The sequence below is a fragment of the Monodon monoceros genome, unplaced genomic scaffold (genome assembly GCF_005190385.1).
Source record: "Monodon monoceros isolate NGI ecotype Baffin Bay Population unplaced genomic scaffold, NGI_Narwhal_1 Super_Scaffold_13, whole genome shotgun sequence".
Lineage (NCBI taxonomy): Eukaryota > Metazoa > Chordata > Mammalia > Artiodactyla > Monodontidae > Monodon > Monodon monoceros.
In genome coordinates, this window is record NW_021703769.1 from 51,767,624 (window position 1) to 51,793,011 (window position 25,388).

The following is a 25,388-nucleotide window of genomic DNA, read 5'->3' on the forward strand; positions in this document are numbered from 1 at the left end:
CACACACACACACACACACACACACACACACACACACACACACACACCAGAGTCCTATGTTACTTTAACTGTAAGCAGAGAAAAGGCACATGTGGGGGCTGTACATGCCAGTTCAGTACACAGAAAGAAGATATAAAGACTGAAAAGGAAGGGATTTTAAATTTATATGACTTTCTACCAAGAAAATCTGAGACTATCTGATTTTTAAACACCAGAACAAATAAGCATTCAATTAAGTGGCCAGTTCCACAGAAAAATAACTTTGTCAGCTTTATAGTTTCATATGAAGTTAAACACACACTCACCATACAACCCAGCAATTCAACTCCTATGTATTTAACCAAGAGAAATGGAATTATGTGTCCACAAAAGACCTGTGAATGTTCATAGCAGTTTTAACTCATCATAGCCACTAACTGGAAACAATCCAAACTCATCAACTGATGGGGTTTTTTAATTGTGGTAGATCCATCCATACAAGGAATACTACTTAGCAATAAAAAGGAACAAGTTTACAGATTCATGCAACAACATGGATGAATCTTAAAAGCATTATTCTAAGCAAAAGAAACTAGTCAGCAAGGGCCACATACTGTGTGATTCCATTTCTATGACATTCTGCAAAAGGCAAAACTATAGTGACAGAAAATAGATCAGTGGTCCCCCTGAGCTGGGAACAGAGGAGGGACTGACTGCAGGGGTGGGCATGAGGGAACTTTGGGGGGTGATGGAAATGCACCACATGAAGTGGGGTAGTGCTTACACACTGCAAACATTTGTTAAAACTCATTGAACTGCGCCTTTAAAATGGGTGGGTTTCATTGTTATGCATGTTATAAAAAAATGGGCAACTTTCCTGTATACCAACAGTAACTAGCTAGAAAACATAATGGAAAAAGACCCTAGCCATAGTAGCAATGAAAAACAGTACACCTTAAGAAGTATGTAAAAGCTCACGAAAAGCTACAAAACTTTACTGAGCAACATAAAACGGGCTTGTATAAATGGAGAGATACCCTGTGTACACCAGCTGGCTGGATGAGAAGACCCAAAACTGTGAAGATGTCGAATTGATCTGTAACCTGAAAGAACTTGAGTCAAAATGCCAAAGGGAGTTTGTAAGAAAACAACAAATCTAACTTTGATCTCGAAGAACAAATGCATAAAAACAGAAAGACAAAAAGACCTGCAAGAACAGACTCGCATATGAATCAGAATTCTACACAGTCATAAATGGTATGCATCAATATGTTATATAATTCATAAACCATACACATCAGTAAATGATATAAAGTAACTGTCTAGCCACTTGGACCACTCATGCCCCACACTCAAATAAATGTTAGACAGTTTAAAGATATCACTATAAAAAAAGAAAAAATGCAAAAGCATTAGGATATAATCCTGGAGTGGGGAAGGCTTTTCTAATCATGTCACCAAAGGCAGAAACCATAAAAGAAAAGAATGACAGCCATGCTTACATAAAAATTTAAATTTGCACATGTCAAAAAACATCATGACTGAAAGGCAAGTTATAAACTGGGAGAAATTTTTACAACGCATATGGAAGACAAAAATCTAAGATACTCATATAAATAAAGAGATTTTCTCAAATTAATAAGGAAAAGACAAATACCTCAATTCACAGGCAACTCATAAAAGAAGAAATACAAGAGAGCAATTTACATATGAAAAAAGGGTTTGGCCTCACTAGTAATTCACGTGGGCAAAGACAATGGCCAATAAAGATGTTTGTCACATTATTATAGTTTACAATACTGTATTTCATCAAATCTAAGATGCCAATTGTAAGATGCATCGTTATGTTTTGTTCTATTGTGAAATAAAAGACAGGACTGTCAATTAAACTATGACATATGTTAAATTCTGTGATGCATCCTGATTTGAGGGATGTCTGGAAAATGCACATCTTAGCATCATGATATATAATAATACAAAACTGGAAACAATCTGAATTTCCAACAAGGGAGATTTCCTGAATAAGTTATGGTACATCCCTATGATAAAAGTTTACAGTCATTTAAAATGATGATATAGATGTATATACAGATTAACAGGAAGAAGGAAGCTATAAAACAACATGTTTACTATGACAACATTTTGTTAAAAGATAATTATTGGTATTGCATTGAAGAAGTCTAAAAGCCTTATATCGGGATGTTCACAGTGGTTATCTCTGGGTGGTAAGCATTTTTTATCTTTTGTTTGCTCATCTGTTTTTTCTGAAAGTTAGACCACAAACATGTTTCACTTTTATTATAAAAAATATATAAAAATATATGTCTTTTCAATACATAAAAATCCACCCACCTCGTCATCTGTCTAAATGTAAGGCTTCAAAAGTCACACAATTCCTTAAAGATGCAATATTTACAGGAGAAAGAAAAAACATGAAACAATCTAAAAGCTCAGGAAGGACATGGTTAAACAAACCATGGTCATTTGTTCCAAGGAACATTACATCCTCCTTACAAATAAGAATATGTGAATTAAACAGACACACAGGAAATCTACATAAAATAGCAACAGAAGTTGAAAACACAAATTGGGTGACATCAATTTTAAACAAGAAAGAAATTACTGCTTGTATCTAAGGATGTGAAGGAGTTACAGTCTTACAAAAAGAGGTCACTTAAGGTAACAGGTTTTATATAATTGTTTTTATCTTTTCATTCCTTTTTCATATAAAATTAGTTTAATAGAGGCAAAAAAAAAAATAGACTTTCCAGAACCACGTTAGCACTCTATAGGTCTGAAACATTACTCTCTAAAAACATTCCATGTAGAAACAAACGGCCAACAGCACTCTTCCCCACATCTTCTCTAAACTCCTAAGTTTACAATTTTGTTTTTCTACAACCTGTCCAACAAAAAAGCAAACCTCACACAGAAATGCCTATGCTACAGGGAGATGTAGCAAGAAGTTTCCTTCATCTCTGTGTGTGCTTTTTTCCTACTTTCTGGTTAAGGAAAGCATTTGAAAGTTCATAAAAACAAGGAACTAAAATTAGATAGACGAGAACTGAACCTTGACTCACGGTAGGGAAAACATTATTTTTAAACTGAGAGAATATTTATAGGTCTGTGCTTTATGGAAAAGGAAGACAGGCGTGCTAATGTATGTCGACGGAACAGCCCGGGGCAGGGACAGGAGGCTCAGGAAGAGAAAATACTTTCACTGCACATTTATATTTCAGGAGCCACTGGCACTTCACATATTTTTTTCTCATGGTATATGAATTAGAACCAGTAATTACAGAGGATTTGAGAACACTATTCACTTAACATTAAAGAAAATGTTGTAAACAGCTCACAGCACACCGTGAAACCATCTCCGCCTCCTCCTACTGCCATCCTTGGGATCGGGAGTGTTCCCCAACCCCAGGAGAGGAGTGCTCCCCAACTCCAGGAGAGCTGGCTTCGCTCTAGACACTTCATCATCCCTACAGAACAACCAATACTTTCCAGAGCTCCCGATGAAAGTTTAAGAAATATGTTTGTTATAAGGTTTGTTTAAAAAGACACAAAGGTGAAATCTAAGACACTTAGCAGGTGACTATTAAGGAATAAATCTCTTACACATTAAACCCACATTCATCTTGACACTCACAGCACCGCTCAAAACCTTCAAGAGTGCTTTACCTCTCACCACATCAAGTCTGAACGTCTTCCTTTCATTCATTCACACCCACAGGGTCAACACCGGAGCACCTGCAGTGAGCCCCCGGCCAGTGGGGGCGGAGAGCGGTTGTGTCTGCAGGGGCAAGCAGGTAAGAGCTGCTGCAAGGGGCCAGCAGAGTGGGGAGGTGGGGAGTCCTTCCACTCTGCGGGCTGAGGAGAGGGGAGGAGTGCAGAGAGGCCCTGCTCTGAGAAAACTCAACCAGTAAGGGTGCAGGCTCAAGGCAGAAAAAACAGTTGTGCCTGGTCTAAGGGACTGGAGCCATCTCGGGGAAATAAACAGTAGAAATGCAAAGTCTGAGTTGGTTGCATAATCCAGTTTCACAATTTCTCCTAAGAACAAGCACCTAAATTTTCATTTTAAAAACACTTCATGGGGACTTCCCTGGTGGCACAGTGGTTAAGAATCTGCCTGCCAATGCAGGGGACATGGGTTCGATCCCTGGTCCGGGAAGATCCCACATGCCACAGGGCAACTAAGCCTGTGCGCCACAACTACTGAGCCCGCATGCTACAACTACTGAAGCCTGCGCGCCTAGAGCCCGTGCTCCACAAGAGAAACCACCACAATGAGAAGCATGCGCACCACAACGAAGAGTAGCCCCCGCTCACCGCAACTAGAGAAAGCCCACGACGTGCAGCAACAAGGACCCAACGCAGCCAAAAAAAAACAAAAACAAAAACACTGCATGTTTTCATTAAAGTCACAGGCTTAATGCTTTGCATCCTTAAGGGCCATTTTCTTTCTTTATGCCCCCACCTCAAACCATCCTTGACAGCAGAAGCCTGATACTCTTTGGGGGATCTCCCTTTCACCTGTTCCAGAAAGAGACCCCACCCCCACCTGGCCCCAGTTGATGGATGGAGCAAGGTAAGACCAAGCCAACAGGGCCTCACTCCCCTTACTGGTGACTGGTGAGAGCATGGACATGGTCCTGCCCTGGCCAAAGGGACCTGAGGGAGGTCTGCTTGGGGATGTCTAGGAAAAGTTTCATTACTAATAAAATAAGACATGCATGTGAAGGAAAGGCCCTCTTCTTTACTGGATGTCATGTCACCTGGAATGTCTGCAGACACCTTGTGCCACAAGAGAAGACATCTCCCACACAGCAGGGATGGCAGAGTGCAAAGACAGACAGCACCTGGGTCCTTGAAAATGTCATCAAACCTGACTTAAAAACCTGGAACTGCAACACTTCTTGTTATATGAGATAAGAAATTCTTTTATTTTTAGCTACTTTTAGTTAGGTCTTCATTAACTCACACATTACTAATTTGAAACTACCTTGGCTTTATTTGTAAGCATTTCTACATATGTTTACATCCCTTATGAAGTGGGGAGTTTTCTATTTCATGGTGAAGCTTTGTTTTGTTTTACAACATCTCCTGTGTTTTTTTTTCCCTTTTTCTTTTTCTTTTTTTTTTTTTTTGGCTGTGCTGCACGGCTTGCAGGATCTCAGTTCCCTGACCAGGGACTGAACCCGGGCCACAGCAGTGAAAGCCCAGAACCCTAACCACTAGGCAACCAGGGAACTCCCCGACAACTCTTCTTTAAGGAAAGCACACGGTAAGAGCTCTGGCAGCATTTTACACAGTTCAGGGAAGGCACTCAATCTAGTGGACATAAGTGTTCCAGGGCCTGGAAGATGTACTCACTGTGATCTCCCCATGGCTAAATAAAGCATCACATGCTTTAAGATCCTTCACTCTATTCTACACTTCTTAGCAATCTTGTTCCTATTAACTAGGCCCCCCACATATTTTGATTTCATGGAGAAAACGCCCTGAGCAGTAGATATGAATACTCTACCTGCAAAAAAATACACTATATTCCCCAATGTAAAGTAATACATTGGCACCTAGCTTGTATATCAGCCTCATGATTAGCGTGAATCAGTCCTCCTAAACTTGTACAACTCTGAACACCAATGGAAATGAAGATTCTGAATGTCTGACTTCTATCTCTCCCAAGAGGCTGCAGTAGCACCTTCCACTGCATCCCCCTCTGCCCTGCAGAGACAAACTACGAAATCTCAATCTCCAATCGCACTGCCTTGTACTACGATACATTCCAATTAATTGTCAGTGTTAGTTAATGTTAGTCTTCGAGGTTTCTGTGTTTTCTATAACAGCTTTTTTGAGATACGATTCACATACCATACAATTCATCCATTTATAGTATACAATTCAGTGATATTTAGTATATTCACAGAGTTGTACAACCATCACCACAATCAATTTCAGAACATTTTCACTGCCTCAAAAAGAAACCCCATACCCATAAGCAGTCACCCTCCTTTTCCCTTCAATTCCCCCAGCCTGAGGCAACCACTAATTTATTTTCTGTTTCTATGGATTTGCCTGTTCTGGACACTTGAAATCCTTTAATATGCAGCCTTTTGTGTCTGGCTTCTTTCACTGAGCAGGATGTTTGGGAGCTTCATCCACATGGTAGTGTGTGTCAGTGCTTCATTCCTTTTTATGGCTGAACAGTATTCCATCGAACGACAGACCACATTTTGTTTATCTGTTCAGCACTGGATGGACATCTGGATTGTTTCCACCTTGCGGCTGTTACGACGAATAACGTTTTCTGGTTTTCTGGGTGCACACCTGGAGTGGACTGCTGGGTCACATGGTAACGCTGTTTGACCTTCTGAGGAGCCGCCAGGCTGCTCCCGCCCCGGCAGGGGGCTCCACCTCACAACCCACCAGCACAATGGGTGTAGCCTGGGGGAGTTTTGAGACAAGGACCACGGTTTATTCGTCCTCGTATCCTCAATCCCTACCAGGCCCTCAAAAACTTTGTTTAATGAATGAATGTGAACAAATGTGGCTTAAAAAAGAAAAAGCAAAATGTAGCCCAGCAGCAGAGTAACAAGCGCTTTCAAGGATGGTTCCTCCCTGGCGGGATCCTGACACAGGCTACACACTCCCTCTGTGCCCTGGAGGAGGTGCCCCCACTTACCTGCAGCTTTACCTCCCCGCCCACAGGCTCGAAGAATATCCTAGCAGAAGGCAAATGACATCTGCTGCAACCCCGTGGGCCCGAGGGCTGCCTCACAGTGTGGGCTCATCCACTCGTGGGCATCGTAACCCAGCCGCCCTACAGGGCGTTCCAAGCTGCCCACAAGGGCAACTTCTCAGGGGGACCAATAAACACCTTGGGGGGCGGCGGGCGACACCACTCCCCAGAGTGGGGGCTGAGGTGGCACTGGAGCATCCCACCCACTCTACCTTCTCAGCACACGGCCTCCACCATCATCTTCGTCGCCACAGAGGGACCCTGCCTCTTCCTTTGCCCCAAAGGAGGAAGAGTAGTTTTCTGATTAGAGACTCACTTTTCTCCTCTTCTACCCTGAACAGTACTGACACTTAATATCACTGACATGTTCACATACTCTTTCTTGTTTTAACTACATAAAAACAAATAAAAATGAACTATGAACCAATGACCTTGTTTGGGAGCTGAGCGCTGTCGGTAGCCAATGTTTTTTTAGAAAAACGTTCTATATTAAGGTCGTACCGTGGGAACACTGCTAGCCATGGATAGTATCCCACATCCCTGTGCTCGAAGGACAGTTAACAAGTGGAGAGTGTCCGGACGGCATGGGAGGCCCCCGGCTCACTAGCCCCACGGAAACCAGAGGGGAAGCCTAATTTTACCACACTGTATTTAGACAGTTTGGATTCATTTGAACAAGAAAGTTCCTAGAGCTGCTCGGGGCTTTTTTTTTTTTTTGTCAATATTTAAATAGCACTTTTTTAAAGCTTGCCCTAGATAACAACTGTTTATCTAACATACAATTCCAAAGTTGCCAAATCCAATGCCAGCCCAGAGGGGACAGCCAAAACCCATATGTTTATCAAAAAGAAAAGGTCTCTAAACATGTTATATCTACATGATAGTTCTTTTCCTAATCGTAATACCACTCCAACTTACAGGGAACAAAGTCATTATTTCAATCAGGATACATCATTCATAGCTACCTATTATCAGCTTGGCTCTCAACTGAGAGGACATTTGCTGAAACATCTGATTGCCAGATGTGACTAATAACAGGGTCCTTCTTACAAGTTTCTCATTTTAAAAAGTGGTAGAGGTTTGTCCAAAAGTTAAATATAGAGTTACTCTATGACCCAGCAATTCCACTCCTAGGCGTATACCCCAAACAACTGAAAACATGTATTCAAAAAAAAAAAAAAAAAAAGAAGGTTCACAGCAGCACTATTCACAATAGTCAAAAGGTGGAAATAGCTTAAATATCCATGAGCAGACGAATGGATAAACAAAATGTGGTCCATCCACACAATGGAGTAGTATTCAGCCATAAAAAGAAATGAAGTTCCAATACATGCTACAACATGGATGAACCTTGAAAATATTATGCTAAGTGAAAGAAGCCAGACACAAAAGGTCCCATATGATCTATTCACACGAAATATCCAGCGTAGGCAAATGCATGGAGACAGAGAGTAGATTAGTGATTGTCAGGTGCTGGGAAGAAGGAGGAATGGGGAGAGACAGCTTAACAGATATGGGGTTTTCATCTGGGGCCATGAAAATGTGCTGGAATTAGAGGTTGTACAACACTGTGAATGTACTAAATGCCAATGAATTGGTAACTTTAAAATGGTTAATTTTATGTAATGTGAATTTCACATCAATTTTTTAAAAAGTGAACAGAACATCAGGAAAGTGTTGGATTACAGCAAGGAGGTGGGTGGCAGAGCAGAGCCCTTAAAAAGTTCTCCATGTGGTAGGAGAAGCCCAGCGTCAGTTTATAAAAGCAATTAGGGCAGCATCACCAGGCCTGTAGTTTAGACTGGGAGCCAGTCAGGTTCAGATCAATCCTAAGTCCCTACCCAAGGACTTTCCATGACAGTCTTACAGAGACTATCATTAAGAAATGTTGACCCCTGATCCCAGACGCTGGGCGAGCAGCTCAGGATGCCCCGTGGAGAAGTATGAACTGAGAACCTGACACATGAAAATACATTTTTCTTTATCTGTAAAAGGGGGGAAGCGGGAATTCAAGTGCTGCGTTCACAGTCATAAATCAGCCATAAAATTTATTAACATCTCTTCAGAGAGATGAATTCACCTTCCTTCCACCAGACACAAAATCACGAACAGCAGTGACTACGTCCTCACCCTGCTCTATTTTTCTGCACAGCCCCAGTGCTGTGAAACACTGTGTCCAGCTTCTCATGTATCTGGTTTTACGGTCTCCCTTATCACAATCCCCATCCCGATCCCCCTGTGCCTGGAGCTCACGGCAGGGGGAGAAGCACATGCAAAGGGCAAGTGAGCACCAAAGACGAAAGGTGAGTTGTCTGGATAGGAGGGAAGCCTGCATCTGACTCCCTCCTTGACTCTCAGTGGTGGGGACCTGACACTAGAGCGCCCACTCCCGCTGTGCCCCCCCACCCCCGCTTTCTCACAGCTGCTGGGGAGGGCGGGTACCATCCATTGCATGGGTTTCAACACTTAAGAAACAGGTTGGGGGGAGGGGGCAGACTGAAAACCAACATCCGCTAAACACCTACCACACACCAGGCACTCTTACGTGCCCCATCCCATTTGATGAGAACCAGAACCCCTCAGGTTAGGCGACACGCTTTCCTAAAGAGAAAAATGATGCACACATGGCGTTTATTAACATGTTAAATACTAGACAATTAAGACATTGACAACCCATCCTCTTAAGAATTGAATCTACCTTAATTTTTAACCTCAGAGAACAGTCTTACTAAACCAGAAGGCCGAAGCCTCCATAGGCTTGACAGACACAGGAATGTAACCTGCAGCATGAGGAGCGAGCACAGATCAGGTAACTTCGGAGTCACCTGGGCCTGCACTGGGCGCCTGGCACCTGGCCAGGCCCTTCAGGAAGAACAGACCTTCCTAAAACAAATAGCAACCACAGATTAGCACCATACTAAAGGCTGGACGACTAAATTTGGGGGCTGCAAACCCATGCACACCTTCAGCTTAAACCAAAGAGGAAGAAACAAGGCCTCTCCTTCCTTGGCAGGGTATTAGAGGATGCCCAACGCACACACTTCCTATACAATCAGCTATTCTTACCAGATCGTTCTTGGGGAAGTCTGCAAAGTACTTTCCCAAAATTCTGGTAAATTTCAACAACAATCAATACTTCCCAAATTTAACGTTCACATTTTAGCTTTATAATACAACGAGTTATGGAATGAATTGTTAATGAATTCTAATTAGTTCATCATTAGTTATAGAATCTATAATCCCCATTTTCTATCTCTACACACTCAAAAGAAACCTACTTCAGTCTTGTGGAAAACATGCTACATTTACTAAGACACAGATTTGATTCAAATTTCCCTTTCTCCTCCCCCTTAAAAATATAATAAAAATAACTGTCATAACATCTTACTCATCTGAACTCAGTACCTAGCAACTTATTCAGAACATAGCTGACAACCAAAAACTTGCACAAAGACGGAACTCTTAGTCTCTTTAATGAAACTATATCTGCAAGGTTAATGAGCTTGGTTCTTTGGGGGTTTTTTTATGGAGTAAAGTGAAAACCAGGAGCAAACCTGTTATAGGAAAGCATACACTGATAGCTACATAAGCTGACAGCAAGACAGCAAGCAGAAAAAGTATTTAAAAACATAAGAACTGGAAAAACAATAATCTTGGTTTATTTAAAATAAAGCAAAAAGTCCGATTTTTATAGTCAAATTGCTATATCAATAAAAGCCAAATAACAAGCAATAAAAATAACTGAGTCAACAAGAAAATTAAATTTTATTTGGCATATTTCATTTTTATGAAGGTAAAAAGTGTTTTATACATTTCAGAAACACAAAACCAAATGTTTAAACTGCTTAATCAGGAAAACATCTGATTGACTAAAGGGGGAAATCCTGAGCTCTTCAGAAAACTTGACAAATCCAGAAAGACTTATTAATACTATATTTGATATTTATATCTAACAACATATCAAATGAGGCTGGTTTCAAAGTCAACCACATGCTACTCCTAAAGCTGTCTATTCAGGAACTGGCTGGGAGAAAGGAAGGGGATCAGAGAATTTAATATTTAATCAACATGGATCAAGCTTAGAAAAGAGAACAGCTGTTAAAAAAAAATACTAAACTGATTATGTGAAACTACAATTCAGTATTAAATCTCATTTAATCATGTCTCTCAGGAAAACTTCTAAACACTAGTGAAAATGAAATAGCCATATTTTAGTCAAGTTATATTATTAAATAATAAAAGATTTTTTATCATTTCAATTTATTTTCAAACGATCAGTTTGTTGATTTCGAAAAAAGAATCACTTTTCCATCAACTGATGAATGGATAAACAAAATGTGATCTATCCATACAATGGAATATTATGCAACCAAATAAAGGGATGAAGTACTGATACAGGCTACAACACAGGTAACCTTGAAAACAATATGCTCAGTGAAAGAAATCAGACACAAAAGGCTGCATATTGCATGATTTCATGTGTATGAAACGTCCAGAATAGGCAAATCCACAGAGACAGAAAGTAGATTAGTGGTTGCCAGGGCCTGGGAGGTTTAGGTGGAAATGGAAAGTGAGTGCTAATGGCTACAGAGGTTCATTTGGGGGTGATAAAAATGTTCTAAGATTGATTATGGTGGTGTGCACACATTTGTCAATATACTAAAAATCACTGAATTGCATACTTTAAATGGTACAGTATGTGAATTATATGTCAAAAAGAGCTGTTATTTTAAAAAGAAAAGCTTAAAATCAGCCACTCTAAGAACCTTGTTCATATTCCTTGTTCAGGAAAGTTCCACACACCATAACCAATGTTGTTGAAAGAAACAGAAACCTTAGTGCAAACTAGAACACCTCCAGGGGAGTATATGGAATTGGAAATTTAATAGCTACTAAATAAAGTAACATCATGACTAGAGCTATGAAAGCAAACATTTGCATTTGAACTTCAAATGGCAGAGGGACAAAGTTGTTATCTTAGAATCATCAGCTCTGAAAGTGTTCATAAATCACAATTTCTTTCAGGAGCCAGAAAGAACACAGAGTTAATTAAGTTATTCCAGCTGAGAAAGTCACTATGAAATGTGTGTTAGAGACCAGAAGAATCCTTTGAAATGTTTTGTTTGCATGGCGTTCCAAAAGTTTTTAACCTCCTGCAATTACTGACACACTGAGTCAGTCGCCTTAGCTGGTAGAAAACATATGACTCCAACGGGCTGTGAATAACTGTTTCTCTAAGGGAAGCTACAGTTTCACAAGTTGGGCCTTTGTTGAGGTGAAATTCTCTCTCAGGTCAGATGACATATGTACCCAGAGTCAACGCTGTCTTTCAGAACAAAGTAGAGTGTTTTTCCTTTTCACTTTGTTTCACCAGCCATGCAAATCACAGAAAATATTATATTACTTTCCATGAGCTGCTTTGCTATGCTTCCCTATTTGTAAGAAAGGATAAGAAAACCATTCAATTTCTTTTATAAATCCTTTATAATTAAATCCAAGGGTTTCCTTTTATCATTTGGTGACCTCTAATTTCTAATTAAGAGGCCTAAGCTAGACACTTTCCAGGTGTATTAATTTGGGGGCTACTAAAGTCACACTAACTACACAGTAAATACATAGGACCCTGGCATACTAACTATACAGTCAGCAGATCCAGGAACTCACCGTCAGGAGCAAGTGAGTCTTTTATTAACAGAATAATCGGTAAGAATATTATTAATCCAGTATTTGCTCTGTCCTGCCAGTGAAAAACTTGCCAACACAAGTGAAATTCATCTTACTGGCAACTAACCTTCCAATCTCTCTCCAAAGTAATGTTCAAACAGAAACTGAAGCACATTTTTTTAATTTAATCACTTCACATTTTCTCCAAGCCATTTCAAAAGTAGTTCTCAAACTTTCAAAATAAAATGGGTTTCCTCTAACGATACCCTGGCTTTATATAACAAATGTGATTTTAAAAATGTGTAAATTATACTTCTATAACTCCATCTTATTTACTTATATTTAAAGGAAGTAAAGAATCCTTTAGAACATTAAGAATTTCACCATGCCCCGCAATTTAGCAGTTAGGTAAATCTGAGTTTCCATATGCTAAATTTATCTAAATAAGGGTTCACAGTTTAAACAAATGAATGAAGAAGAAACCAGTTTTTCATATGAAGAACGCGTACTATGTTCCAGTCACAGAAGCTCAGCTATTCTTAGAGAAGGGTGGGGGATTTAAAGCGCATCTAGTTCAAACTTTACGTTTTACAAACAGGAAGAAACTGAGACAGAGAGATTAAATTATTTTCCCGAAAGTGTTTAACTAGTTAGTGGAGAAAACATCTCAAGATGAAAAGCTAATCTACTGAACAAATTTATTTTTTCAAACAATAATTCTATAAAAGTACTTTTCTTTCAGAACATCACCCTTCCCTGGTTTTAGACAGCTCATTCACAAAACAAAAATTAACATTAATGACCACAAGAAGCATTTCTCATGGGGAAAAGACCTCGTTTATGAAGTTACAGAATGCAGTATAATCCACACTTGAGAGGTTAACACTTAATAGGGCAGAACTAAATCAATGCGCAATTGTCTCTTTCACTTAAAATGTCAAAGTCTTAACGGGATATTGTATGTTGATATCCATAAACAAGAATATAAATCACCTGCATGTGGGTTTTCTTCCTCTCTACAAACTACGTGGTAAAAAAACCAAAGTTAATATTTCCCATACAATTCAAACACAAATATAAATATCTAAAAGCTGATTTCAGTAGCACATTTTTCTTTGGGAGGAAAAAAAATGAACAGAATTTAATAGCATTACATAAAAATCCTGGAAATTATGCACAAAGATTATGCTGGAGCTTTGCCAAAAAAAGGGTATGCTGGCTTTCCATGTGCATAAATTATAATCAAATAGGAATTGTAAGGAGCTACAGCATTATTAAAGATAAATATACTTCCTGAAATCTCCGTTTTAAAAAGCTTAAAAATGATTGCGTAAACTAAGCCATTCAACCCCATATTTCCTGAACCCTAAATAAACACTTGGGTTTTCAATCCTCTGAGTTCCTGCCTGGCGGCCTTCCCCGAAGAACTCAGGAGCCCGGGAGCCCGGGACTGCCCACTGTCCCACACCCATGGGCCCATTTCACACTCCCGGGCACTCTCCCCTCTCCTTCCCTAAGTTCTTTAATGATCCTACCAGTAGCCGCTATTTAATTAACCACTGAACTATTCCTGGAAAACCAGTTGTTGCCTTCCCTCTCCTTTCTGGTTTGTTCCATGTAAATGTCTGGGTTGTGGTTATTCTTCATTCATTCATTCATGTCACAAATATTGAGCATCTGCTATATGCCAGCTATGTTTCTGGCACTAGGAATACAGCAGTAAATAAAATGTGCAAACATTCCTGCTCTCAAGACACATTCCAGTGGGGTGGAGACAGATCAGAAACAAAATAAGTAAGTCAAATGCACATCATACAAGACAGAAAGGAGAGTGGCAGGGCAGTCATTCCAGGAATCACTATTCAGAACAATGTTCCTGTGAAGGGGATTCCTGAAGTTGGGCCTCCTGGAACCCTTCACAGCTGTCCTGGGGGATGGGGCTCGACAGGCTGGGGGCACACTTCAGTCTGCAAACAAGTGATCTACATTTTGGTCTAGGATTTCTTTCATTTTATTGTTCTTTATCCTTATTTACCAACATTCACAGGCACCTGTCCCTCAACAGGCATTAGTGGGAAGATACCAGAGACAGATATGCTGCATTGCTCTATAATTGTCAACTGTAAGAATGTAAATTAAAGCTTCTGAGGAGCTTGAAAAAGCACAAACCATTTGTTCAGCAGTGCTCTTTCTTCATACAAACATGCATATACTGTTAATTTTCTTTTCAAAAAAGAGGGTAAACCTTACCTCAGTCTCGCTAAACAAACATAACAGACAGAATTAATGAGATTTTAATGCCTATAATTTCTCTACTTCATAAAAATGTTACTTGATGAGTACAAACACTGCCAGTTTGTATGAAAAGGATTCAGGGGCCAACTGGAAAGGGTTCTCAGGGCCCAAGATAGGACAATCTGAGCATCAAAAAAAAAAAAAAATGATATCTGTAATGGAGTGAAATACACCAAAGAAGCTAAAATCCAAGAGTTTATATTGATTCTTGAAAAAAGCCACTGGTCACCTTCACAAGAAGTTAAGAAACCAACTCAGCCTGAAAACTGGTGGATAACGGGAAAGAATCAAGGAAATAGTACACAAACTTCTCAACATACACAGTCCCCAAGATCCTAAGATTTCACAATGGCTGAGATAACAACGTGCCTGAAAACACTGAACAGGAAAGAGCTGAACGAAGAAAGGTATAGTTTTTTTTCTGTTGTTGCTGCTACTAAGAAAACTGTCCCCACTTTCAGTAACGCTATTTGGTGAATCTAATCTCTACGGAGAGTTACTATGTGCCGAGTACTTTTCTAAGTACTTAATATTATTTTCTCTTTTAATCCTTAAAACAATTCTATGAAGCGGGGACCAATGTTTTCTAATACAGTCCTTTGGGATTAAATATTGGCTCCACCACTTAGTAGCTTCTTCTAGCTGTGTAACCATTGCAAGTTACTTAACCTCTCTGTGCTTCAGTTCCCTCACCTATAAAATGGAGATAGTAAGTCTCCCTATCTCCAGCCCTTTTTGTATAGAGCATTTGTTTAGGTGATTATTTGATTAATGTCTACTTTCCCTTCTAGGCTGTAGGGTCTAAGAGGGCACAGAGCTCTATCTCCAGAACCTAGTCCAGGCCTCACAAATAGTAGAAACTCACTTGATACTTATTTAATAAATAAATGAGTTTACAGCAGAATACAGTAGAGCTGAATAACTAACTACTCTGGTGTAAACGTCGTCCAATATCTCCATAGTCCCAAAGCTAAAGATTTTCCCATAATTTCTCAACTATCAAGGGTCACATCATCTTAAGTACCTCTAAGTTCTGGGGACCAGAAGCAGCCCAAGAACAATACTGCCTAAACTCCCTAGAGTTTTTCAGTAAAGAAGCTACCAAACCTGGCAGCTACAGTTTAACTAGGGCAAGTTATTGGTGTTCTGTATTTTGGACACTTGCCCTTTTTCATTCGAGAAACTGACACAATCACAGTCCCTGGTGTGTTCTGGGTTTCAGTACCCAGTTATGCAAGATGTACACCAGAGTGCCGGAAAAAAGAAACACCCTTGAGTGCAGTACAAAACGTGACTCCCCAGGCAGAAGAGTTGGTTATTATTTATTGAACGCCTGTTGCAATCAAGTCACTATGCTAATAAGTGCTTTACTTGAATAATCATCTCGTTTGAGTCTCCCAACAGGCCTCTGACGGAGGCGCTATCATTCCTAGCTTGCCCAAGGTTCCACAGTTCAGAAATGAGAAATGAATCCAAATGTATGGGAAACCAAAACCCACGCACAGGACCGCTATACTATTCTGCCAAAGGGGGAGCCCGGCAAAAATAAATCAAAAAACAAAGTTGACAGTCTTCATCCTGACCCCTCAACACCAGCAGCAGAGATCTGGCAGAATCACAAAGGATTTTTTTGAGAAAAAGTAAATGTATGAACTGAAGTCACTTGCTACTTCCACAATAAATGTCACACGTCTATCCTAATTCCAGTGTGAACTGTCCCATCTACATGAGAATGTGTGTTTGGGGAGTAGGTACAAAACCCTCACTTTTCCTATCTTACCATTTAGGGAAGCAGTTCTGAAAGTGCGGTGTGCAGACCCCCATGGGTCCCTAAGACTTCTACAGGGCATCTGTGAGATCAAAACTATTTTCATAATAACACTAAGACATTATTTGCCTTTCTCAGTGTTGACATTGGCCTTGATGGTACAAAAGCAAAGGTGGTTAAGACTGCTGGTGCCTGACTAAACTGTGCTAGTCATCAGTGAGCTCTGTCCCACCACACACTTGCAGAAGGAAAAAACAGTCATTTGCACTTAAGAATGTCCTCTGATGAAGCAGTAAAATCGAATAATTGTGTTAAATCTTGAGTACGTGTCTCTTTAATGTTCTGTGGGATGACATGGGAACAGCACCGCCCAGAGCACTGACGTGATTGGTTGTCACCAAAAGCATCTGCACACCTGTTTGGGCTGCAAGCTGAACTAGCTGCTTTTTTGATGGAACATCGTTTATACTTGACCCACAGACAGACTATGGTCACTCAGACTTGAGTATCTGGCAGACTGTTCCTGAAAAATGAATGAAATGAGTCTGTCGCTTCAAGGAAAACAACTGACAGTATTTGTTGCCAAGGATGAAACTCAAACTTTCAAGTGAAAACCAGAATTTTGGAAAGCTTTTATCTGCCACTGTGAAGCTGACATCGTCCCTATATTTAAAGACTTTGCTTCTGTCAACATTTGGAAGATCTGCATAACTCAAGAAACCATAATTTTCCAAATGACCAATTCATGACGTTAGAAAATCACACCCGGGGAAAGGTTCGTTTAAAAATCCAATGGAGGCTTCCCTGGTGGCACAGTGGTTGAGAGTCCACCTGCCGATGCAGGGGACACGGGTTCGTGCCCCGGTCCGGGAAGATCCCACATGCCGCGGAGCGGCTGGGCCCGTGAGCCATGGCCGCTGAGCCTGCGCGTCTGGAGCCTGTGCTCCGCAACGGGAGAGGCCACAACAGTGAGAGGCCCGCGTACCGCAAAAAAAAAAAAAAAAAAATCCAACGGGGTTTTGATAGCAGATGAAAAAACTGATTAGTAGGATTTCAGATTCCATATCGCAACTAACCCTTAAGAAACTACCACTTCTTGGATGTTGGTACAGTATCAAAGAAAAACATCCACAATTGTCTAAAACAGCTATCAAAATGCTCCTCCACTTTCCAATTATATATCTCTGAGAGCCAGATTTTCCACACATTCTTCAACATAGTGCAACAGACTGAAGGCCAAAGCAGTTAAGAAAATCCAGCTGACAGGCTTAAAAATGGCTAAATGGCTAACATGGTAAATATTTATTATGTGTGTATGTGGAATGACTATACTCTCACAATATCGAAATCCAAACAGAAATACCAATTAAGTCACCAATCAACAGAGAGACGAAAATTTAAGCTCATGTGCACACACGATAGAAAATTCACTGTGTTCTTTTCAAGATTATTATTCCACAGCAAAGTACATAGGCGACACTAACCAGTAAGTAGAAACACAATTATTATTTGAAGGCTGGCTACTAGATGAGAACCCTGAAATTTCTTTACTTATTCTATTTGCTTCTTTTTAATTTTTCCTTCTTAGTTATTCTACCTGAAAAGATTATCCTCCCCCCTTCATTCCACCTGAAATTCAGGGAACCATTCCCTTAACTTTCTTTGCCAAAGGCTAATTCTACTCAAAAGCTGGTCCTCAGAATTAACAGCTTGGGGCGGGGGTGTACCTCCCTGGTGGCGCAGTGGTTAAGAATCCACCTGCCAATGCAGGGGACACGGATTCGAGCCCAGGTCCGGGAAGATCCCACATGCCGCGGAGCACGGGTGCACTAAGCCTGCGCTCTAGAGCCCCTGAGCCACAACTACTGAAGCCCGCGCACCTGGAGCCCATGCTCCGCAACAAGAGAAGCCACCACAAGGAGAAGCGCGCACCGCAACGAAGAGTAGCCCCCGCTCACCACAACTAAGAGAAAGCCCGCGCACAGCCATCCATCCATCCATCAATCAATAAATAAATATTAAAAAAAAAAAGAATTAACAGCTGTGTGCTCCTCTGGAAGCCACATAATTTGGTCTGAAGGAGCCTGAATAAACGGTCATCGGGGGCTGCCTGAGCACCGACTCCACAGCTGTTTGTCGTCTCCGATCCCAGATGTCAAGCCAAATTTTCTGCTTCATCCTATCTCTGCCCCTTGCTACTCGAGAGGCTGTTTCGACGTGCACAAGCGAGTCCGTGCAAGGACGCAGGTGAGCAGGGAGTTTCTCTTCAACATGACTTAAGAGCAGACACCAAGTGGTCAGCTGTGGGCAAGCACTACCGTGGCAAGGGTTACAAGCTATCCAAGCTACCAGTTGAAGCCAGGGGTGCATTTGAGCAAGCAAACTGCACCCTAAACTAGTGTGTAGCCAGGGCTCCTAGCTGTAGCTGGCAGGGAACCAGGGAGCCCAGACTTCCTGTTTGGGACAGCTGCTGGCAAAAGCTGAAGCGCCAAGTATGTCTGTCCACTGTCAGTTTGAGGAGTGGCCCCAAACAGGGGCTAGACAGGGACTCTTCCAAGTGCCACCCATCAGCACATGGTGAAGGGCTCGGTCACTGAGGTGGCCAGTGGGTAACCATCTCTACCAATGCACATCAACAGATCTTTCCCCGAGCTAAAAGCTTGGTTTGGGGGGGGAAGTCTTGTTTTGTTTCTGCACCTAACAATGCAATAGCCTCGACATTCCCTTCTACAAATACATGAGTGTTGGTGTCGATTTGGAATGACTGTGCACCTTCGTTTTATCTTCCTAGTATTTAAGAGAAAAGATGACTGTATTTTCTGACAGTTTCACTTTCTTTGTGACTCTCTACCTATGAAAGGAAAAACTAACAGTTCTAGACAACACTCCTCACCTTTTTGCTTGTGGCCCAAGACAGAACAGAACAGCCAGTACCCTCATGGGCCCGGTGGTATGTCCCAAATTGTGTGAAAGGACCCTTCTTCCCATCACCCAAATCAGACTATTTCTTCCTAATCTTTAATAATAATTGCCCCTCACTTTCTGGATCATTTCCAAAATCCTAGTCCTGTGCTGAAAATTCTTTCAACCTTCTCTCTAAGTGATTGGGCACCCTCTCTAAAATTTCACACACAAACTTTATCTTTTACTTGTTTATTGTCTGGTCATCCTGTTCGAACAGAATCACCATGAGGGCAGAAATTTTGGTGTTTTGTTCACTGCTATATCCCCAGCACCTAGAAATGTGCCCAAAACAAAATAAATTATCTGTTGAATGAATGAATGGACAAGCCAGGGGCTCCTGGCCTATTTCATATTCTACAACTTGATTCTGCATTTTCCATTCACACCACAGCAACTTCAAAGGCCTCTCACCCATGCCTGATGTCAAACTGTCCCCATGTCAATTCCAGAAACTTGAAAAGCCATTTCCGGTTCAAAGAATCAAGCCCCTTGCCTGCCCCTGTCACCTGTTTAAATACGGTTATATATTCAATCCAGCTGATCTTACTGCTGCTCACATCTATCCCCTCATCTCCACTACCACTGTTGTTACCTTGGTCTAAGCCACTATTGCCTCTGCCTGGGATTTACTGAAACAGCTCACTAATCACCAACTCACATTCCCTAGAACTGAAAGAGTAAACTTTCTCAAATTGCAAATCAGATCACCTAAGCTTCCTGCTCAAAGCCCATCAGTGGCTACCCATTACCTACAGGATGGAATCCAAACTCCTTCCCAGGTAATCGCAGTCTTCCTTGTCCTGATGAACTACTTAAACTGCCCAGTCCACCAAGAAACGTAACCCCAAGCCTTTGCCCACGCTTCCTCCTCTGCACCGAATGTCCTTCTTTTATCCACTGGAAAGCCACTGCTCGACCTCAAGACCCCCCAGGTGCGTGCACCTCTCTACTGTATTCCCATCTCTGGACTCGACGATGTTTATACCCTCGAGCTCCCCCAAGTCACAAACCATCACGACTCCACCTGTGCGTCTATGGGGCCAGGCGCCGTGAGAGCACAACAAAGATGTTCTCGGGGTGAGTGAATGTGCAGAAATGATGAAAGTCCACTTCCCACAAAGCCTGTTCAGACAAATTACAGAGCGGCAGCTTCCTTTCACACTGCCAGGCTAGTGCTGGAATCCCCAGTTTATTCAATGGATATTCATTTCTACAGAATCCTCTACTGGTTATTTTTAACCCCAAGATGAGAAAAGGGGACAAAAGAACAAAAGTGCCAACACTGCGTAGAGAAAAATATCTGCCACAAACCCAAAGATGGGCTAAAAGGAATCTTATGTATATAACCTTAGCCCTCTGTATGAAAAGGGTCTTCTACAAACTATGCTATCATCTCAACTGAGCAGATTTGTACAATGTCAGGAAAATTGAACTGTGCAGTTTCAAAAAAGGTCAGGAAGTTGTGTAGACATCCTCTATTACTGGGGTCCCGTCCAGAGGTTTTCAAAATGTGCTGAATAAAGCAAAAATCATGGTCTCAGAGAAACTGCTAAAGGAGAGAATATCATACCAAAAAATCACTGGTTAAGCTAAGCCCTCTATCCTTCCCCGTATCCCATCCAGTGCTAAAACTTTTCCTTATAAATATACAGTGTACACAAATTTAAAGAAAAAGTTAATTTACGAAATTTACACTATGTGAGTTTTTCTTAAAAATCAACAAACTCATTCTGGCTTTTCTTTTTTTTTCTTTGGTCAGTGTCTTTGAGACCTTTGATCTATAAGTTGAAAATAAAATTACACATAAATTAACAAAAATGGGTATTGCCAAAGAATCAAAGACCTGGCAATTTCCAGACATACTTAATGATTACATCTGTTTTTATTTTTGAAATTCAAGTAATACACTGTTCGAAGCACCACTTACAAAACTGCTATCATTGTCATACTTAATCTAATGTAGTACAGCGCTGCTCCATTCTCTGGAATCTGTCCCACAACCCCTGAGGACAGAGCCTGAGACACTCAGATCCCAAAGGTGCCAAAATGTCAAGCAGGGATTACATCCGCACCCCACTCCACTGGCACCTCCAGACTCCAGAGCAAGAGACACCCTCCTGCAAAGGAAGACACTTGTCACAGCAGAATCTCTTAAGCGAACTACAAAGTATAGTTTCTGACCTCATCAATGTAGCCTTGCAAGCTCTTGAGGCAGAGAGAATTATGAGGTGAAAATATATTTCTACTCTACCCACAAATTCTTCAACTGTTGGCAAAATTAACAGAATAAAGAAAAATTAGGATAAGAATAAAGCACCCTCGCCAGATAACAGATAAGTAAATGACATGGAACTCCGATCACAAGCAGAGAAAGAAAATATCAACTGAGCACACGGGACTGTGTCAAGGCTGACAATTTACCCAGGCCCTCAAACTCAATCACTTACCAGGGCTGATTTACACTATTACTTCTCCTGTCTCTGATTTAAGCTGTTACTTCTTCTGAGGATTCCATTCCCTGGAGCTTTTCACTGTGTAATTATGCAACGTGGGGGCACCACAAAACACAATACAGCTTTACAAATGTTGGCTTTTTAAAAATTAATGTTATTTTCTCTACATACTCCCAAAATAGATGTTCCCCTCAATCCAGAAGACTTTAGTAAAATATAAGGACAATTTTTAAAAAGGATGGGAGAGGATGTTATTTAGAATTCTTACTTTTGATCCCACTTACTTATACATCATTTCCCAGACCTCAAAGATTTTTGCCCTAAGTGAAAATAAAAGAAAAATAAAATAAAAGAAGCAGCTCAGTGAAAACACAAAGAATAGCAGTAAGGAGCTTAAGACAGGGACACATCTGAGGGGTTGGGGGAGGGGGTCTAAACTTTCAAATCACCTGGTGGTCTGAGAAGTTCAATATTCTAAAGTGCTGCAGTCTATAAGGTAAGACAAATACCATGATAAGAAAGCATTGTTAAATAAATGAAAGCTGAAAATGCAAACATTTTTTAAAAAGACATCTAGGCAAAAGGCAGTGTGCACTTAGGGGTACATAATTTCATCTAATTCTCAAGGGTCTTGCAGGGCTGAGCCGACTTCCTTATCCCAGCAAAGTGAGGCCCAGGGAGGAGAAAAGTTTTATTCTTCACATTTTTGGAAAAAGGCATAGAAAAACGTTTTGATGGGGCTTCAGGGTGACCAAATGGATCACAAAGGCAATTTCTTATGGTGTTTCAAAGTTTTGACCACTGAAAGGCTCCAATCCCCTTACACTCATCAGACCTGCCCCAGAATCTCAGAAACATTAACAGCCGACTGGCAGGATACATATTGTCAAAGTTCTCCTTCCTTCAAAAAAAGGTGTCATCTATGTCAGCACTGTCAGGGTGTGAACAGATCTGTGATACCTCACTCACTGGGGGAAAAGTCCCACTGGTCCTGAGATGCCCCCATGATAAGATGTCCGAGAACAACTGATCTGCCTCCAGATGCTGACAGTGGAAAAAGACTGTTTTGTTTTTCCAACACAAATGGGATTGGGGAAGGAGATGACAAGGCAAAGAAATGCACATACCTTTCAACTGGTCAGCAACAACGTTCTGGCCGAGGCGTTCAGTAACCTTCCCATCTTCCATTTCGTACCGGTCATCTAGGTATTTTGCGGTGGCCTCGGAAATGTGAACCTTGCCAGCCACTCCCAGCTGCTCCATGAGATTGGCCAAGTTCACATCATTGGACCACACGTCGAATTTAAACCTCCTCATGCCCAAGATGCCGCACAAGACAGTCCCCGTGTGAACCCCAACGCGCATGTTCACCATCTCTTTCTTCTCTTGGCAGAACTGCTCGATAGCCCTTATCATGCCCAAGCCCATTTCAATGCAGCAGTAGGCATGGTCGGCCCGAGGCTCGGGACACCCGGCCACACAATAGTAGCAGTCTCCCAGAGTGCTGATTTTCTCACACTTGGTCTCCTCGCACAACCGGTCGAAGCGGCCGAACAGATCATTGAGGAGCCCCACCAGGGCATGGGCGGACTTATTGGCACTCATCTTGGTGAAGCCCACGATATCTGCGAATAAAATACTGACTTCTTCGATCTGCTGCATTTTAAACGGGCGGAAGGCAATAGGGGCTTTCTGTATGGAAGACTTTTTCTTCCTGTTCTTGGGGCTGGAGGTGGCATGCCTTTTGACAGAATTCTCGCTCTCCTCGTCCCCCTGCTTCATCAAGTCATCAGCTATGATTCTTGGCATCACAGAATGAATCATCCTCTCTTTCAGGGCTTTTTCGACTTCCAGATCCTTTCCATGCATAATTGACTGGCCCACCTTGAGGAAGGTGCTTCTGGATCTCACCTGGGACATGATGAACAGGTGGATCCCAATGGCGTGAATGCAGACGTGCAGCAAGGCTCGGCTCAGCAGCTCCCAGTGCAGGGCCTCTGCTCCAGGTGAGGGGAAGCAGGCTTTGTCTTGGAAATGATAGCCAAAGGTCTCAAAAAGAACAGAATAGGCCACTCCCAAAATCAAGCTCAAGTACAAAGGTAAGTGCATGACGGTGTAGAGCAAAAAGAGCACTTCAATGCACATGGAAAAGCTCCCCACTTGAGATAAGCAGGTGTCTGTGGGCCTGGCTGCCCGAGTATGATTGAAGCTGTCAACTCGTCCTGAGAAGGGCGTCAAAACCTGAAACTGGGAAGCCAGAGTCAGGGCGAACACCAGGAGGGTAAGAACCAGCGAGGTCCACACGTAATGCCGGGCGTACAGCTTGGTGAAGGTAAACAGAAAAAAGCCCACACACACCACGAGGAAGCACAGAGCAGGGGCTACCATGACAGTCAGTTTGGATCTCATGTGGACCCCAAAATAGATGCTCCAGAGAAGGCAGGCGAAGCCAATGTAGAAGAGCGCATACCGGAAGCGGCGCTGGGTCTGCGGGAAGCAGCGCTCCATGCAAGCCTCCTCCAGGTTCATGGAGTCGAATTTGGGGTCCCACCACCGGCTGGAGGCCCTCTCGAACAGCTGAGGCAGCTTCTTTTTCCTGCGCAGGCGGCCTCCGGCGCCCATTCTCCGGGGGACGCCCCCTGAGTCCCCGGAGCTGCTACAGCTGGAGGAGATGCTGTACTTGCAGTGTTTCGGGTGGCTGTTGGAGGACAGCTGCCTGGGGTTGATTTTGACCCTCACACTGTTGCTGTCTCCGCTGGAGTCACAACTCACCTCGGTGCTGTGGTGCTGCAGCAGCTGCTGGTGGGGCGGGGAAGCCATGTTGCCGAGCGCTCGGAAGCCTCCCGGCCGGGGTCACCGGAACCTATCAGCGAGACAACCAGAGTTACACTGGCATCTGTTCCTGCAGGTACGCACACCTGAAGGCCACGAGCTCTACCGGTTTCCTAAGTGGGGGCCCCGGCGGTCTACTGGGAAAGGCACCGTCTGCTCACAACAACCGGGTAATGTCTGAGCGCCACTCCACCGTCCCCCCTCGAGGCCAACCGCAGCCACCGGGGCCGGACCTGGAACACACGGGGGTCCGAGCGGCGGTCGCCCCCGCGCCCGTCCAGCGCCGCCCGAGCCCGCGGTGCGTTTCCTACGCGCGCACTCGCCTGCTCCGCCGCCGGCTCCGGAGAGAAAGTCCAGCCGAGCCCTCTCACGCCGCGGGCCGCTTTCGCAAACACAGTTCTCCCGGCGGCGGCCGCGGGCCCCTCATGCTGCGCACAGAGCGGCGCCTCGGCCGCTTCAAGGCCGGCGGCCGGACCCCCGCCCCCGCCCGCGCCCGGCGCCCTCGCGCTCTGCTGCTCCGCTGGCGGCGGGCGGGCTGCGAGGCCCGGCGCAAGTTTGCGGATCCCGCGGCGCTGCGGCCGTCCCCGTTGGCGCGGCTCGTCTAGCGGGGCCTGACCCGGCCGCGCCGCCCCTCCCGGCCTCCGGGGCCAACCCCGCGCCCCGGAGCCGCCGGGCGCCGAGCGCAGGG

At 42.8% G+C, this 25,388-nt stretch overlaps 1 protein-coding gene across 1 annotated transcript in view; it reads right to left on the reverse strand.

The window, feature by feature from the left end:
* The window catches only part of ADCY9 (adenylate cyclase 9), a 133,533-nt gene extending 108,435 nt beyond the window's left edge, over window positions 1-25,098 (reverse strand). Inside the window, exon 1 of the mRNA XM_029220189.1 lies at window positions 22,996-25,098. Coding sequence (XP_029076022.1) covers window positions 22,996-24,688 — 1,693 coding nt within the window. The 5' untranslated portion in view covers window positions 24,689-25,098. The remainder of the gene's footprint in view (window positions 1-22,995) is intronic.
* Between the last annotated feature and the right edge of the window lie 290 nt (window positions 25,099-25,388).